The sequence below is a fragment of the Manihot esculenta genome, chromosome 1, assembly GCF_001659605.2.
Source record: "Manihot esculenta cultivar AM560-2 chromosome 1, M.esculenta_v8, whole genome shotgun sequence".
In the NCBI taxonomy this organism is placed as follows: Eukaryota; Viridiplantae; Streptophyta; class Magnoliopsida; order Malpighiales; family Euphorbiaceae; genus Manihot; species Manihot esculenta.
The window spans coordinates 18196-33856 of NC_035161.2; the positions used below are offsets into that span (position 1 = coordinate 18196).

At 36.8% G+C, this 15661-nt stretch overlaps 1 protein-coding gene across 3 annotated transcripts; it reads right to left on the reverse strand.

Annotated features, from left to right (window-relative positions):
* Positions 1-1564: 1564 nt before the first annotated feature.
* On the reverse strand, positions 1565-10078 carry LOC110624105 (nuclear pore complex protein NUP98A). Of its 3 annotated transcripts, none has more exons than XM_043949842.1 (13): positions 9921-10078; positions 9405-9467; positions 8060-8362; positions 6718-7356; positions 6328-6549; positions 5619-6214; positions 5159-5204; positions 5004-5064; positions 4586-4724; positions 4257-4373; positions 3935-4112; positions 3779-3835; positions 1565-2532 (listed from the first exon to the last, which is right to left on the reverse strand). In XM_043949842.1, exons 2-13 carry the CDS (start codon positions 9421-9423, stop codon positions 1808-1810), a joined length of 3102 nt encoding a protein of 1033 aa, XP_043805777.1. In that variant the 5' UTR covers positions 9424-9467; positions 9921-10078; the 3' UTR covers positions 1565-1807. The 3 variants fall into 3 exon arrangements, with proteins under 3 accessions (XP_043805777.1, XP_043805750.1, XP_043805811.1); XM_043949815.1 differs by having other exon boundaries at positions 5159-5246; XM_043949876.1 differs by lacking the exon at positions 3779-3835 and having other exon boundaries at positions 5159-5246.
* Positions 10079-15661: the final 5583 nt, after the last annotated feature.

Consider the following 15661-nt stretch of genomic DNA (forward strand, 5'->3'; position numbering starts at 1 on the left):
AATTTTTTAAAATAATAATCATTAAAAGAAAATCCAGCATAAAAATAATTTTAATATTAATAATTTATTACTATTTAAAAGATAAAATAAATTATATATATAGAACGAAAGTCGCTTGGAGTCTCACAATATATAGAAATAGGAAGAATTATTTTCTTCTATGGGTAGAAAATAAAATAAGGAATTTTTAATTAATTATTGTGTCTTGAAAATAATATATAATTTATTGATGGTTATTAAAGATGAAGATATTTAGTTGAAAAAGATTAATTGGAGAAGAGCGTAAAATGTAAGAAAATTTTACCTCTAAAATCGTAAAAGATAAAAATGATAATTTTATATAAATTCCTTTTTATCCACACATTATAATGGATTTCTATTCACCCGTAATCTTATCGGTGAATTAGTGTTCCTTAATTATATTATATACAATGAAAGAGAAAGAAGTATAATGGAAGGTTGAAGGATGGAGAAAGTTGTAAAAACAAGACACCGCAGTGAAACTCACTCCAACTCTATACATTAGTGCAAGATTTTAGGGCTTCGTTTGAAATATTTCACTTTATAAGAAAAAATTTTTAAATTGAACATGGTTTCAAGTTTTTTGAAAATATTTAAAGGAGCTGAATTCTTTTATTTCGTATAAGAAATTATTAAAAAAAATAAACTAAATTAAATTTTGCACAAAACAGCGACAGTTCATTTAGTCGCTCAAATGGTTGAATTTTTTCTGTTTTGCATTTACTGCATAATAATGAATCCGAATACTCAACAATTTCATCATTTGCCGTTATTTGAAAATTATCAAATTGAAATGTGTATAGAATAATACATCATATAAGTTATGTTAACCAGTGGGACTGAAATATGAACCCCTTTAAGGCTTTAACGTCTTGCCTCATCGGCGAAGATGAGCCAGTATAGCTGTATTATACTCCGTATAAATCTTGACCCAAATGAAAGTATATCATCCTTTTCTTGGCATTATTTATTTTAAGGAAAATATATTTTAAAAAAAATATTAATACATAATATTTTTTTATTAATATTATTTTATAAAAAAATAAAATATTTTAAAAAAAGTAATTCTCCTGTTTAAGAAAATGTCATTTTTCATTTATAAAATTTTTATTAAAATTTCTATATATAAATTTATTAATAAATTTTATTTTTTAAATTAAAATTAAATAATAAAAAATAAATTATAAATTTTAATTTTTAAATTAAAATTAAATAATAAAAAATAAATTATCAAGTTAAAAAATATTCTTCATAAAAAATATTATATTTCTCAAATATAAATTATTTTTCTCAAACAATCGAAAGACAAAACACGTAATAGAAGATAACTTTATCAAATATAAATTATTCCTCTCAAACAAACAGAAAGACGTCATATCAAGAAAAATATAGAAGATAACTTTATTTTGCAGCGCAATGAAAGAGGGGAAGCTAAGCATCGACATTAAAAGAACGAGGTTGCTGGTGAAATACAATAATGGCTTACATAAACAGGCACACAGGTATTTACTATTTAGGCTAACCATTTTAACAACAAAACCCGAGACACAAACATGGCAATCTAGATAAAATCACAATCCTACAAAGGGGAAAAAGGAAATATTTTTTAGAGAACATGGAGAGAAACAATAAGAAAGCACATTATACAAAATCACACCACTCAAAACTAACATATCACAATTTGATAAAAATCCTATACAGATCCAAAATATGACTCTCCAGTACAACCCAAAGAAAAAAGGATCCCCTGCACAACGCAAGATAAAAATCCTCCAAACCCACATGATTAACAAAAGCCTCTAGCAGAATGCACAACCACCCAGTCTTCTTCTTCTTCTTCTTCTTCTTCTTCTTCTTCTTCTTCTTCTTCATCTCCCAGGCTATACTTGCTGAAATGGTTCACCCTGAATTTCCATTCTCCTTTAATGGGGTCATATGACACAAATTCAGCACCTTGGTCCTCAGCCTTCCTCTTAAGCATCTCCTTGTATTTCTCAATTTTTGGGCCTTCTGTATACTGACGTCCAGTCTTCTTGTCAAAGCATTTTATGTTAAGAAGTGTTACCTCAGCAGGTTTATTGAGACCTTGTCCAACAGGTGGTTTCTTCGTGTCATCTGTGTACACAATAACCTCCCGATTATTAAATTGCACAAGGGACTCCAGATCAAGCCGGCGAACATCTGTCTCACCCAAGAACTTAATGCTCCCATAACCATGTCGTCCAACCACAAAGTCCTTGACATGGCGGCAGAACCCCGGTTCAGCCCTTTCCTTAGCTGCCAATTCTTGGATTCGAGGCTCCGTGTAGTAGTCAGATCTTCGGAGTTTTGGCATTAGTGCTTCAATATCAGCCCCATGTTCATAAACTATTGCAGCTTCACCCGCTCTATGACCACTAAGCGTCATATACGACTCCTCTTTCTGAGCTTCTTTGTCCTCATGAACTCCATTAGGCTTCTGATTGAGTTTAAAATAAACTGGTTCCTTCCCAAACCCATCAACTACATTCTCTGCAAAAAATAATGATCATCATGCACAATGAAGAGCATTTTAGATGTTGGATACAGCTGATAGTTATCTTATTATAACGGGTAGCTAATAACTGATCTTCACTAAAATATCTAAAGTTTTTGGTAAACTATGTCTAACTATTATTATTGGTATGTAAAATAGATAATAAGGATATATATCAATTTACTATATTAACGAAATAAATATAGAAGTATTAATTTATTATACAACATATATGATAATTGAAAACGTAATTTTTAAAATATATTACCCATGCATATATATAACTTTTTAACCTAGAACATGAAAATCACAATTTTTCTATTTGATAGTATTTTTAGTTTATCTATTATGTCTTGTAATTTTAAATAATTTGTTGATGTAAAAATTTACTTTAAAGTTAAAATTATAAATTTAAAAGCATAATACCATCTAAATAAAAAATAAAATCAAAAAATGCTAATGAAAAACAGTTCTAATTGTAGAGTTAATAAGAAATGCAGCTACTAGGCCTCATATAGGAGCCCATTAGCTATAAGCTAGTCCTTAAAAATTTTATCAAACATCATGGTTTAGTTGTTTAGACATCTGTCAACTATCAACTGCATCTAACAGCTAAATCAAACATCCACGAAGTACCATTCACAAACACCATGAGGTTGCATTTGAATAGGGTATTTTGAAACCCTAGGTTTTGAATAAAAAACTTTGCTCAAATTGTTAAGAAATACTAGTTGACTTGCAAAGCATATTGAAAATGCTCCGGTGAATATTTAGAATAACACATTCTTAGCCAATCTTACATCTTTAATAAACTTCAGATCCATTCTCAAAAAGTTTACCACCCCAAGAGAACTTAGGTTTCAGAAAAGAACATTGCCAAATAAAAACTGTCATAACTGTTCATCATCAATAAAAGAGAGAAGCTGAAAGACACTATAAACCAAGTTCTTCGATTCTCCATACTCTCCCAACAGAGCATCATATTTAGATGTAGCCACTCGAGTAATTGGGTGAGTAACATGAGGTTCATACGAAAGTTTGGATTGTGTTAATAGATTGTTAAGATTTCCTTTATCAATCAAAAGTTCAGGGCCCATACTTATTACCAGATCCAAAAGAATCCAAATTTTACAAATCGGTTTTCTAACTTCTCACACAAGTAAAATAACCACAAGGGAATTTGAGCAAATTAAAAGAATGAGAATGCATATAAGAACTGTCAAAATAACAACGAAATCTTACTATCTTTACCACCAGCACCACTTGAGGATGGAACATCAACAGTTTCTGAATGCTTGCCTGGACAATTGAATTAAAAAAAAAAATAACAATGAAAGAACATATTCATATATTTCCCTCAGCATAGAGAAAATATAATAGACCTTTTAAAGGACTTACCATTTTCATACACTGGCGTGGATGCATCTCTCAGTGGAGAAGCTTTTTCTGCATTGGCCCTCATGGGCCACTGGTCTGTAGGATGAATGACTAGAGCTCTTGGGTTTTCCCGAGGAATAAAGAGAGCATCTGCCTTTGGCGTGCTGGTGGTTTCCTCTTCATCACTAAAAAATGGAACCTGAATGCAATATTCAAGTACATGACTAAAATGTAAGTCAGATGTGCACGGTGCACCCTTAACATGCGTTCCTGACCACAGTTATAGGTGAAAGAAAAGCAGGTATATTTGTGCTCATCTACCAATCTTTAGTAAATTCCTCACCTTTGGACCATCATGCTTTTGATTATATTTTCTTGTGGGTAACCTGATTCGTCTTTGTGACAGGTGCCTAGCAGTCAGCAAGGATGATATTCTAACAGGAGCAGGTTTGTCAACCACCTAGAAGACAACTATCAATAGTCAAAACCACAACTATCCAGTTTATGGAAGTAAATCGTTTTAGGTATAAAAATACCCCCCCCCAATCTCTCTCTCCATGTGCAAATTATTGAAGTTAATGGCTCAAGTACCAAGTTAGACGAACATGAAAGATCATTTTGCAATTGAATAGTTCCTTAAGCGGAAAACAAAGTTCAAGACAAATGATTTACAGGCATGCTAGAAATCCCATATTGAACTGAAGGTGCAGTCCCAGCTCGACCAATAGACATTTGAGGCATTGCAGGTAGTGTCCCAAATGGATTTGTAACAGGTGCTGGCTGTACAGCAGCAGAACTCTGAATATTAGACCTGCAAACAGAAAACATGTTTACTACTTTGCATGAATCATAAATTGATGTACTGAACACCAAGAATGAAATTACATCCATTTCACTGTTCATAAAAAGGACAGAAAAAATTAAGAACATTATAAATGAGTACACATACTGACACAAGCAAGAAGGAACCAAATCAGGATGTTGCGACATAAAAAGAACACTAACAACAAACCAATCATATCAGATGCAATGATATGAAAAGATGGAAGCATGCATGAAGACAAACTAACAGAGTTAAGGGAAGACATACAATTGTCCAAAAGTACTCTGACCAAAGATGCTTGATGAACCAGCAAATCCGCTTGTGCCAGCTGTGAAGACAGTAAGCAAAGTCAAGAACCTCCATTAATAACCATGAGAATCATAAAAATGCAGAGAGAAAAGAGCAAAGAAACAAGAAGATACCTGCTTGTGACTGACCAAAATTGCCAAAGCCAGGGAGACTTGTAGCCTGAGAAGGTTGAGAGAGTTGAAAAGGAGTAGACTGAGACAACTGCAAGTAAAGAAATGTAGCAGTTGAATAAAGCTAAGTAGACCCAAAACTCGAAAGACACCTATGCAAGTTCAAGGATGTATGAATGTGCAAACCCCAGCCTTGTAGATAATCACCCAGTAGTTAAAAAAAAAAATGAATCAGAAGTAGGACTTTGATTTCTTTTCATTTCTGACATTTTACATTCTACTCCAATACTTTACAACACCCAGCAGAAAACTACGGATAGGAATGGCAACAGAAAATATATGAAATGAAAGATTACATCCCAATATCCCAAACAGAACATAAAAATCTTGTCACATAGTGGAGAAATTGAAGATACTAACAAAGAGAGAATCAGAGATATTATAAAGATCTTAATTTACTCACACTTGCTTGACCAAACACCCCTTGGTTGGTCGAAGACATCAGAGATGAAGTGCTAGAGAATGCAAAACCACTAGGAGTATTGAAGATGCTAGATTGGGTAAAAGAAGGGGTGGTACTCGGAGCAAAAGCGGAGGTAGCCTGTCCAAAAGCAGAACCTGTCTGGCCAATTGAAGGTGCAGTGGATGGGAATGAGAGAGATGGCTGAGTGTTTGCAAAATTTCCAAATAGTGATGAACTTGTTTGTCCTGTGCTTGTATTAAACAAGGATGGTGATGAACCAAATGCAGAGGAGCTGGATGTGCCAAAAAGAGATGGAACTGCACTGCCTGGAAATGCAGTGGATGAAGTGGACGGAAAAGCTGAGGTTGACTGAAAAGGATTAGATGACGGTGTTGCAGTGAAAGGTGAAGGACTGAATGAAGGTGTACTAGAGGTTCCAAAAGGTTTGGTAGAAAACGGGTTGGAGGAAATTGTTGAAGAAAAGGGACTAGAAGATGACTGAGTAAATGCATTCGAAGGAGCAAAAGGATTTGCTGGTGCGCTAGAGACACCAAAGTTATTCCCAGCAGAGGCTTGACCAGGAGGAAGTGGTCCACCTGCAATTGGAAACCAGGAAATATAATATTAGTAAAGTAGCATTTATTATTAGAAAAAAGAAATCTATAAAATAAACATGTCAGATTTCACAAACATATTTACTATGCACTACCTTTGTCTCCTAATTGATAATCTTCCCATCTCAGTTCCTCATGGCTTTTATCTTTGTACACAGGCATTGCTGATATTGACTCTAACTTTCCAGGCTGCCCACCACTACTGTCTGTCTCAGCTGTCGCCGAGTAAGCCACTGCTCTGCTACCCCCACGATTTCCGGCAAATGCAGACTGGCCAAATCCGGGGTTCCCAAATGTTGCTGTTGTAGCCTGGGATCCTACATACAAGCTCATAAATGTACATAACTCATGCAATATATACACAATTTTTACTTCTCATAGGAAGGAAGAAGAAAGGATATAATAGTGGCTGCAAACTGAAAATTTATAGTTCATCAAAGCTTAGCAGTCCTATTATATAATATAGAATATTTAAAGTAACTTACCAAATGGTGAACTCTGGGAACTAAAGGGAGATGTAGTAGTCCCAAATGGACTGCTTCCAAATGCAGACACTGACTGGCCAAAACCTGGGCTGGATGCAAAGCTAAAGGATGGAGTACTTGAAGTCCCAAATGCAGGGGTACTCCCAAAGGCAGGAGTTGTTGAAGCCCCAAAGACAGGAGTAGTTGAAGCCCCAAAGGCAGGAGTAGTTGAAGCCCCAAAGGCAGGAGTGCTAGAAGTTGCAAATCCAGGAGCACCTGAAGCACCAAAAGCAGGGGTGCTTGAAGTTGCAAAGCTGCCCCCAGATCCAAATACTGGTGTGCTGGACGCGCCAAATCCAGTTCCCGTACCAAATGCTGGACTCGCTGTTGACCCAAATGCACTTGTGGTACCAAAGGATGGAGTGCTAGCACCAAAGCCCGGAGTGCTGCTTGTACCAAAGGAAGGCGTGCTGGAAGAACCAAAGGGAGAACCTGTTGAACCAAAAGCAGGCTGACTTGATGCACCAAAAGGTGTGGTAGAACCAAATAAGCTGCTACCAAAAGTAGGCTGTGATTGCTGACTTGTAGTTGCAAATGGACTTGTTTGAGTAGTAGACCCAAAGCCTCCAAAAGCAGGTTTCTGGCCAAAGACAGAAGATCCTAACAAACAATTACAGTGATACATATAGTTGTCAGTTTAGAAGACCAGGAACAACCCAGTGAGATAAATATACAGATTAATAGTGCATTTGGTAAACATGGAAAATGAAACATTGAAATAAATAAAGTAAGAAATATAGTTTAACTAATGAGTAAAGAACATATCAGATGCAGATAGTTATAGGAGTAAAATGAATATCCATGCATATGTATATACACTGTGCATCTCCCCATGTGGATAGACAAAATGAAACAAGGGAAGATAAATATTAACTAGTAATCTATCATCCTAAAAATATTACAGAGAAATAAGCAAAAGACAGAGATAAAAACTAAGAGGATATTTACAAAATAAGAAAAGCGTTGGAGAAATATGCAGCCATTTAACTATCATCTCCTAAAATACATGTTTTTCCCTGGAATACGTTCCTGGCATATGATGTTCTCATAATAGTTCATAAAAAATGGCTTCCAGGATAAATGTCCATTGGTATTCAAATAAGTTCGCATTAACCCAACATGCATGCATTACCTGATAAAACATGGTCTATATTTGCTAGATCAGAAAAGATGGTAATGTTCAAAATGTAGACGTTTATATGCAACAAATACAAGAAAAGAAACATAGGTAAACAACAAGAAGCAGAGTTGTTATAACAAAAAAAAACAATTAATGGTATAATTAAATCTACGGCATACTTACCACCAAATGAAGTTGATGAATTACCAAAAGCAGATGTAGAAGAAGAACCTCCAAATGTAGGCATAGTGCTCCCAAATGCTGGTGAAGATGAAGCGCCAAAAGGAGTGGAAGAGAAAGGTGAGGAAGTTTGGGGGGTACCAAACATGCCAGTTGAAGTTCCCCCAAAAATGGAGCCCCCTGTTTGTGAACCAAAAGGAGTTGTACTACCAAAGGGTTTAGGAGCAAACGGATTATTGTTGGCATTACTTGTTTGACCAAATACTGTTTGGGAACCAAAGGGGCTACTAGATGACTGCCCAAAAGCTGTTAAATTAAATTCAAAGTATCAGAATGTTTATCGCACAGAGTCACGCATACAAACACTATTAGCTATAATCTTCATGGAACATATACATTCATATGTAATGAAAATGGCAAATACTAAAAATATAAAATTTCCATCAAAACAATAGTACATTCCATAAAAGAAGCTCAATAAAAGTCAGGACAAGCACTGTTAGACTGTTTTGGAAAAGCACATTTCCACATCCTGAAGCCATGTGAAAACCTTAAATAAGCCACTCCAACACAAGATCCAGAGCATAACTAAGTTAGCAAACATAATCAGACAACAAACCCAGAAGATATAATCAAAGATTTTCTAACAATTAAAGGCGTAAGATAAAAGAAAACATAAATGTTCTCAGAAAAAATAAATAATAGAACCAAAAAAAAAAACAAATGAATAGCAAATAACGCAGGCATAAGTGCAGTATGATTTGAATGGAATGGATCTTGATTTCTCCTATCCAAGAATCCCATTCTAAGACCATTTTCTAGATAATTAATTATCATTAAATGAAAATCTTAATATGTTTACCAAAATAGATGACATTTTTTCACATAAATTTAAGTTGATCAATATAAAATTATTAAAGAATAAATTGTGTATAAAAACAAGAAAAATCTTATGACAGGAAATGCATTGCATACTCAAAAATGATCCAAAGGTGACTGAAATATTTAATATGTACGAGTAAATGAAGGGAACCAAGAAAGCAACGGTCAATAAGCTTCATTCTAAGTTCTAACTATGACCAACAGTGCAATTCAGAAAGATGCACGCACGTGAAAATAAATAGCTTAGCCATGATCAATCTTCCATGGATTTAATATATTGGAGATGAACAAAGGCGTTTAATTTCAAGCTCAAACACCCCAGCAATGTAAAAGATAAGACTACAAAAATAAAATCACAGCCCTCAGAACAGGCAATTAGGATGAAAATAGATAAAACCAGCTACTAACCAATCATAAAAAATATGAATATATATGTATACGCACATATATAAAAGGAAGCACATACCAGTAGTAGAACCAAACATCCTTCCTTCCAAAATCAGAACAGTTACTCAATACCGATCCCGCACTGAAATGGAAACAGACAATATAAAAATATGTAATTGCAATGCCCGTGATAGATATCTTTTATTTCGAAAAAACAGAAGCCTAGCCTTCAAACCTCTCGCGAATGCAGAGATATTTAAAAAAAAAATCTAGATTAATTAGTAAAACAGAAAGTTTATGTGCTGCTGGATTGCCATTCATCATAGAGAGGGGGACAAAGAAGAGCCGATCATCCCTAACTTATATTACAATACCAAATACCTTCAAAATGAATCAAGCGAAATATTATGATTGAAATGCGATTCTACTAAAGCCAAGGTAATCGCAAATCCAATAGAACAACAAACGAATAAGCCCTAGCAATAGAGCAGCGATTACAAAGCTTTTGCAGGATAAAAATGAAACTAGAAGCAGAAGGTTTTCTTTCAAAAACACATTTATTAGGAAATATAAGGGTTAGGGTTCTATTTACTACCTGGAACTGGGAATGTGGAAATTAGGGTTCTCAGGGAACCAGAAGCGGATCTGAATCGTTGAAAGCTGCAAAAGAGATGGAGAGAGAGGAGAGTGTGTGTGAATGTGGAAAGATTGGGGGGGGGGGGGGGGGGGCGTGGGGGCAGAGAGAGAGAGAAGGAGAGAAGGGTTCGTCTCACTGGCTCACAGAATAGAGGCGGACCTGTGAAAGCACGCTAATAGGAGAAATAAAATGACTTTTAAAGGAGCCGTAGAGCGAGCCGCGTAGCGTTGTTTTTAAGTCCTCGCCGGCTTGCTTCGTCAATTTGCTATAACTGGCGGTAGTGCTGGCGTCAGATCTGGGCCAGTCCCGGTTCGGATCATAATTAGCCCAATTAAAATCAAATCGATATTCAAAATTTATCAAATTAGTAAAGTATCAATACCAATTAATCTATAATTAAACTGATCCATTTATAAAATAAAAAATCAAGAGTTTGAATCAATAAAAATTGAGAACAAAAAAAATCCATTATAAAATTAAACCTAATTATTAATGGAGAAGCGATGGGAACAAAATAACTTATACAGAAAAAAAATTTAAAATTTGTGATATATATTTAATCAGAATTATTTTTAATTATATGGATTAACCTAGTTATTTAATGAGTTATTTAAATAAGTAAATCGAAATGTTTGGTTAGTTTTAATAAGACTAGTTGATAGCTGGTAAATCACTTATATTTTGAATTAGTTTTATAGGTAAAGTTATTTTTCATATAATTGTTTTAATTTTATGTTTTTGATGTGGTAAAAAATGAGTTGAATATAATTTATCAATATGCAAAAAGAGAATATGAAGTTGTTAGTGTCTATGGGCAGCCACTCCAACACTCTAAGTCAGTAAGTTTAACAAAGAAGGCGAGTGTAAATAGATTACTTGAGTTTAAGAAGAGTGTGTAAGAATGCGTTCCTTAAACTATGTGTATGCATTGTTTTTATACTGTAATAAGATAGAGTTAGTTAGTGACTTTCCTAAAAATTCGACTAATATTGACTAGTAGATAAGAGAACTCGTGATTCCAGGTAAAATGAAGTTTTATTGTATAATAGCTTTTAATGGTAACTAGATATCATGAAAGGCTTGACTAGACATATGGGGCGAGTCTTCTATCGTTCCGAGTACTAACTATCATGTTGACTGGGTTTTCTTTTTTATGGGTGAGAGTTGAGTGACCGAGGGTCACGGATTATTAGGACTTCACGTGGCTCCATCATATGGTGACAATGCATGACAAACTTTAAGCAAATATTGTGTCATATCAAAAGTCTCTCTCTTAGTCTTCAATTCTTCAAATTCAAAGTTTATAGCTGTTTTCTACAATTTGGATACGTGGCATATCTGAATTGGTTCTTCATACTCACGTCTCTTTGCATGTTCTAGTCATAAATGATATTCTAAACCAGTTGTCAAAACAATAGTATAAAATCTTTCTTTCTCCTACAATTACCACTTTTGCTCTCAAGTACTCCCTTCTTCCTTGAAAAGGCTCGAACACTTAGTCCTCTCTTTGCATTTTTCAAAGGTAATTCCTTCTTCTATCATCTTCCCTACCTTAAAGATGAATAAGTCCTTTTCGTCTTCTTCTTTTAGTGCTAGCTCAACCTCTAGCTCTTTCTCTAGCGACCCCATCCATGCCTCGGCTCCCATAGATCCATTAAGGGCGATTTATAACAACAACATCCTGCTGGTAAACGACATCCCATCCATGCTAACTGAGAGGCATATAGATCGTCTTCATGACCATTACTAGATCTCTCGAGAGATCTTCCGAATTTATACTCCTAATCTGAATGTTCATGTAGATGACCAAATACCTATTGAACACACTATTATGGTATATGAGGAACAGTTGAAGGCGGGTCTTCGATTCCCTCTTGACCCTTTCTTAATTGAAATTCTCAAGTTCCATAAACTTTTAGTCGCCCAACTTCATCCAAATAGCTGGAGAATTCTTGTAGCCTTCCTATTTGTCTATTTTAACAACAATATCGCATCTATTTTAACAACAACATCGCACCGAGCATTTCTCTCTTCTCTCATCTAAACCAGCTAGGTACCTGAAAGAATGAGGAATTCTAGTTCTTCAGTGGAAAAAAATATCAAACCCTCTTTGACTGAATCCCCTCATACTTACCACAAAATGAAGTTGATGAATTACCAAAAGCAGATGTAGAAGAAGAACCTCCAAATGTATGCATAGTGCTCCCAAATGCTGGTGAAGATGAAGCACCAAAAGGAGTGGAAGAGAAAGGTGAGGAAGTTTGGGGGTACCAAACATGCCAGTTGAAGTTCCCCTAAAAATGGAGCCCCCTGTTTGTGAACCAAAAGGAGTTGTACTACCAAAGGGTTTAGGAGCAAACAGATTATTGTTGGCATTACTTGTTTGACCAAATACTGTTTGGGAACCAAAGGGGCTACTAGATGACTGCCCAAAAGCTGTTAAATTAAATTCAAAGTATCATAATGTTTATCGCACAGAGTCACGCATACAAACACTATTAGCTATAATCTTCATGGAAAATATACATTCATATGTAATGAAAATGGAAAATACTAAAAAAATAAAATTTCCATCAAAACAATGGTACATTCCATAAAAGAAGCTCAATAAAAGTCAGGGCAAGCACTGTTAGACTTTTTTGGAAAAGCACATTTCCACATCTTGAAGTCATGTGAAAACCTTAAACAAGCCACTCTAACATAATCTTCATACTCACGTCTCTTTGCATGTTCTAGTCATAAATGATATTCGCTTTGCTTCTCGAGCTGCATCTAAACCAGTCGTCAAAACAATAGTATAAAATCTCTCTTTCTCCTACAATTACCACTTTTACTCTCAAGTACTCCCTTCTTCCCTGAAAAGGCTCGAACACTCAGTCCTCTCTTCGCATTTTTCAAAGGTAATTTCTTCTTCTATCATCTTCCCACCTTCAAGATGAATAAGTCCTTTTCGTCTTCTTCTTTTAGTGGTAGCTCAACCTCTAGCTCTTTCTCTAGCGACCCCATCCGTGCCTCGGCTCCCATAGATCCATTAAGGGCGGTCTATAACAACAACATCCTACTGGTAAACAACATCCCATCCATGCTAACTGAGAGGGATATAGATCGTCTTCATGACCACTACTAGATCTCTTGAGAGATCTTCCAGATTTATACTCTTAATCTGAATGTTCATATAGATGACCAAATACCTTTTGAACACACTATTATGGTATATGAGGAACAGTTGAAGGCGGGTCTTTGATTCCCTCTTGACCATTTCTGTAATACCCGGCTAGACTCCGGTATCGGAATTCCTACAGTCCGGTGGAATCTCGGATGTCGGAACTCTCTAGTAGGGTAAAATATGTTTTTACAAATGTTTTTCATGTTTTTAATGATTAATTTTGAGTTAAAGTTTTAAAGAAAAGAAAAGAAAGAGAATGAAGGAAGAGCCCAGGTTCGGCCACCGAACCTCATGTTCGGCCGCCGAACATGGCATACATACGGAGGCACGTTAGGCCCCGAAAGTGGTCTGGCCAGCCACCTATAAAGGGGTCCCCTGTCCGAAATAGGTGAGTTTTCTCTCCCCATTTCCGGCCAAGGTGAGTCTACGGCCTCCCTTGTCGATCTTGTCTTCTTCCTTCAAGTCTCTCATGATTTTTAACGAGTTTTATCTTGGTTTGAAGATATTTGAGCAAAAAGAGTGAAGTTGGAAACTTGGAGACTCTAGGAGCTCGATCTCTCCCATCTCCGAGTTGGATCGCCTCTCCTCTCGATCTTCAAGAGGTAAGAGTAGATCCTCACCTCTTTTCATGTTTTGAGTAAGTTTTGAGAAGTTTGAAGGGGTTTTATGCATGATTAGGGTAATTGTCAAAGGTTAGGGTCATTGTTGAGTTTATGGATAATGTATGTTATAATGTGTTGCTATGATGTGTTGTTGGGGTATAGGTTAGTTGTAAGCCCCTATATGCTGGAAAATGTGTTTATGCATGTTGTAGAATAGCTAAATGCATGATTTGAGGGTTATGGGAGGTAAAAATGTGCATAAGACCCGAGTTCTGCCATTCTGGAAGAACTCAGGTTCGGCAGCCGAAGGCACTTTCGGCCGCCGAACCTGCCTTTGGTGGCATGTTTTGGCTGCCGAACCCTGCCCCCGAAAGTTGGACTTTCGGCTTTGGAGGGCAGTTTCGGCCGCCGAACATGCATGAGTTTCGGATCTGGCGAGTACTTTCGGCCGCCGAAGGTGCACGACTTTCGGATCTGGAGGAGGGTTCGACCGCCGAAGGTGCCCTGTCCAGCCTTCCTTTGCCTGTTTTGCATGAATGTTTTTGTAACGACCCCAAAATGGACCGTCACCGGCGCTAGGATTCAGATCGGCTTAAGGCCGCCAGAACCCGTAGCAAGCCTGCTATACTCTCTGTGTACCTGTAAATCTCATACATGATCATACATATTCTGTGAAAATAAAAACTCTTTTCTCTGTACCAAGGCTTAACCTGTGCATGCACATGTACTCTGTACTCTGTACTCTGTACCCCTGACTAGAGCTTCCTCTAGATGGGTGATCTCATACCTATTAAGCCTGGTTTTCACATACAGGAAAACATATACATACACAGATCATGTATAAAACATACATCACTAGGTCAAGCACATGTCTAACTGTATACACAACTCGTACATTTCTTTAATATTACATGTCCACTCTAAGCTATTACAAATCTCTTTATTCTTCCTGTACCCTGCTGGACTGTTCCTGTACACGGTACACTGAACCTGCAAAACTAGGGTTAAGGGAGTGGGATGAGCTCTATAGCCCAGTGAGTAGAACAATAAAACATCTCAGTAAAATATGATCTCATGGAATGCACCATAGCACAGACAAACCACATCAAGAGTAAACCTGTCACCACATAGTCCCAGTAACTCTGTGCCAGGGCATAGCATCGAGCACCTGGTCTTCCTGTCATATATGTATATGTGTATATAACACCTGTGTACTTACCATTGCCAGGGCGTAGTCAAAGGCTCCTGGTCTTTACTATATACCTGCCAGGGCGTAGTCAAAGGCTCCTGGACTTTGCTATACCTGCCAAGGCGTAGTCAAAGGCTCCTGGACTTCCTGTCTGTGACTATGGGATCATTCAGCATTTACCCACATCAACAAATAACAATGCAATGCAACATATTCGTGGCTCCTAATGCAATCAACCTACGGCATAATCATGATGCATGAGATATGCTAAAATAGTCCATTGTGCAAGTAAAAGAATGAAGTTTAATTCCACTCACCTCTGGCTATCTGGACTGACTGACTCTGCAGGCTCTGAACCTCTGGAGCAGGACTCACTGCTGCTCTCTCTGGTTCCTCTGGTCTGTACCTATACAGATAGACTGAAATGAGGGACCAAACTAGCTTATGACCAACTCTATTAAACTCCCCAAGAATCCCCTTACACTCACTCTAACATCCATGCAAGCATGCAAAAGAAAGCTGGACAGAACACTTTCGGCGGCAGGTTCGGCGGCCGAAAGTCCTCTCCAGAGACGAAACTCAAGCACCTTCGGCGGCCGAACTTCCACTTTCGGCTGCCGAACCCTTTCGGGGGCAAGTTTCGGAGGCCAAAAGGCACTCCAGAGACGAAAGTCTCTAACCTTCGGCGGCACCTTCGGCGGCCGAACTTCCCTCCAGAGCCGAAAGTCGAAAAGCTCGGGGG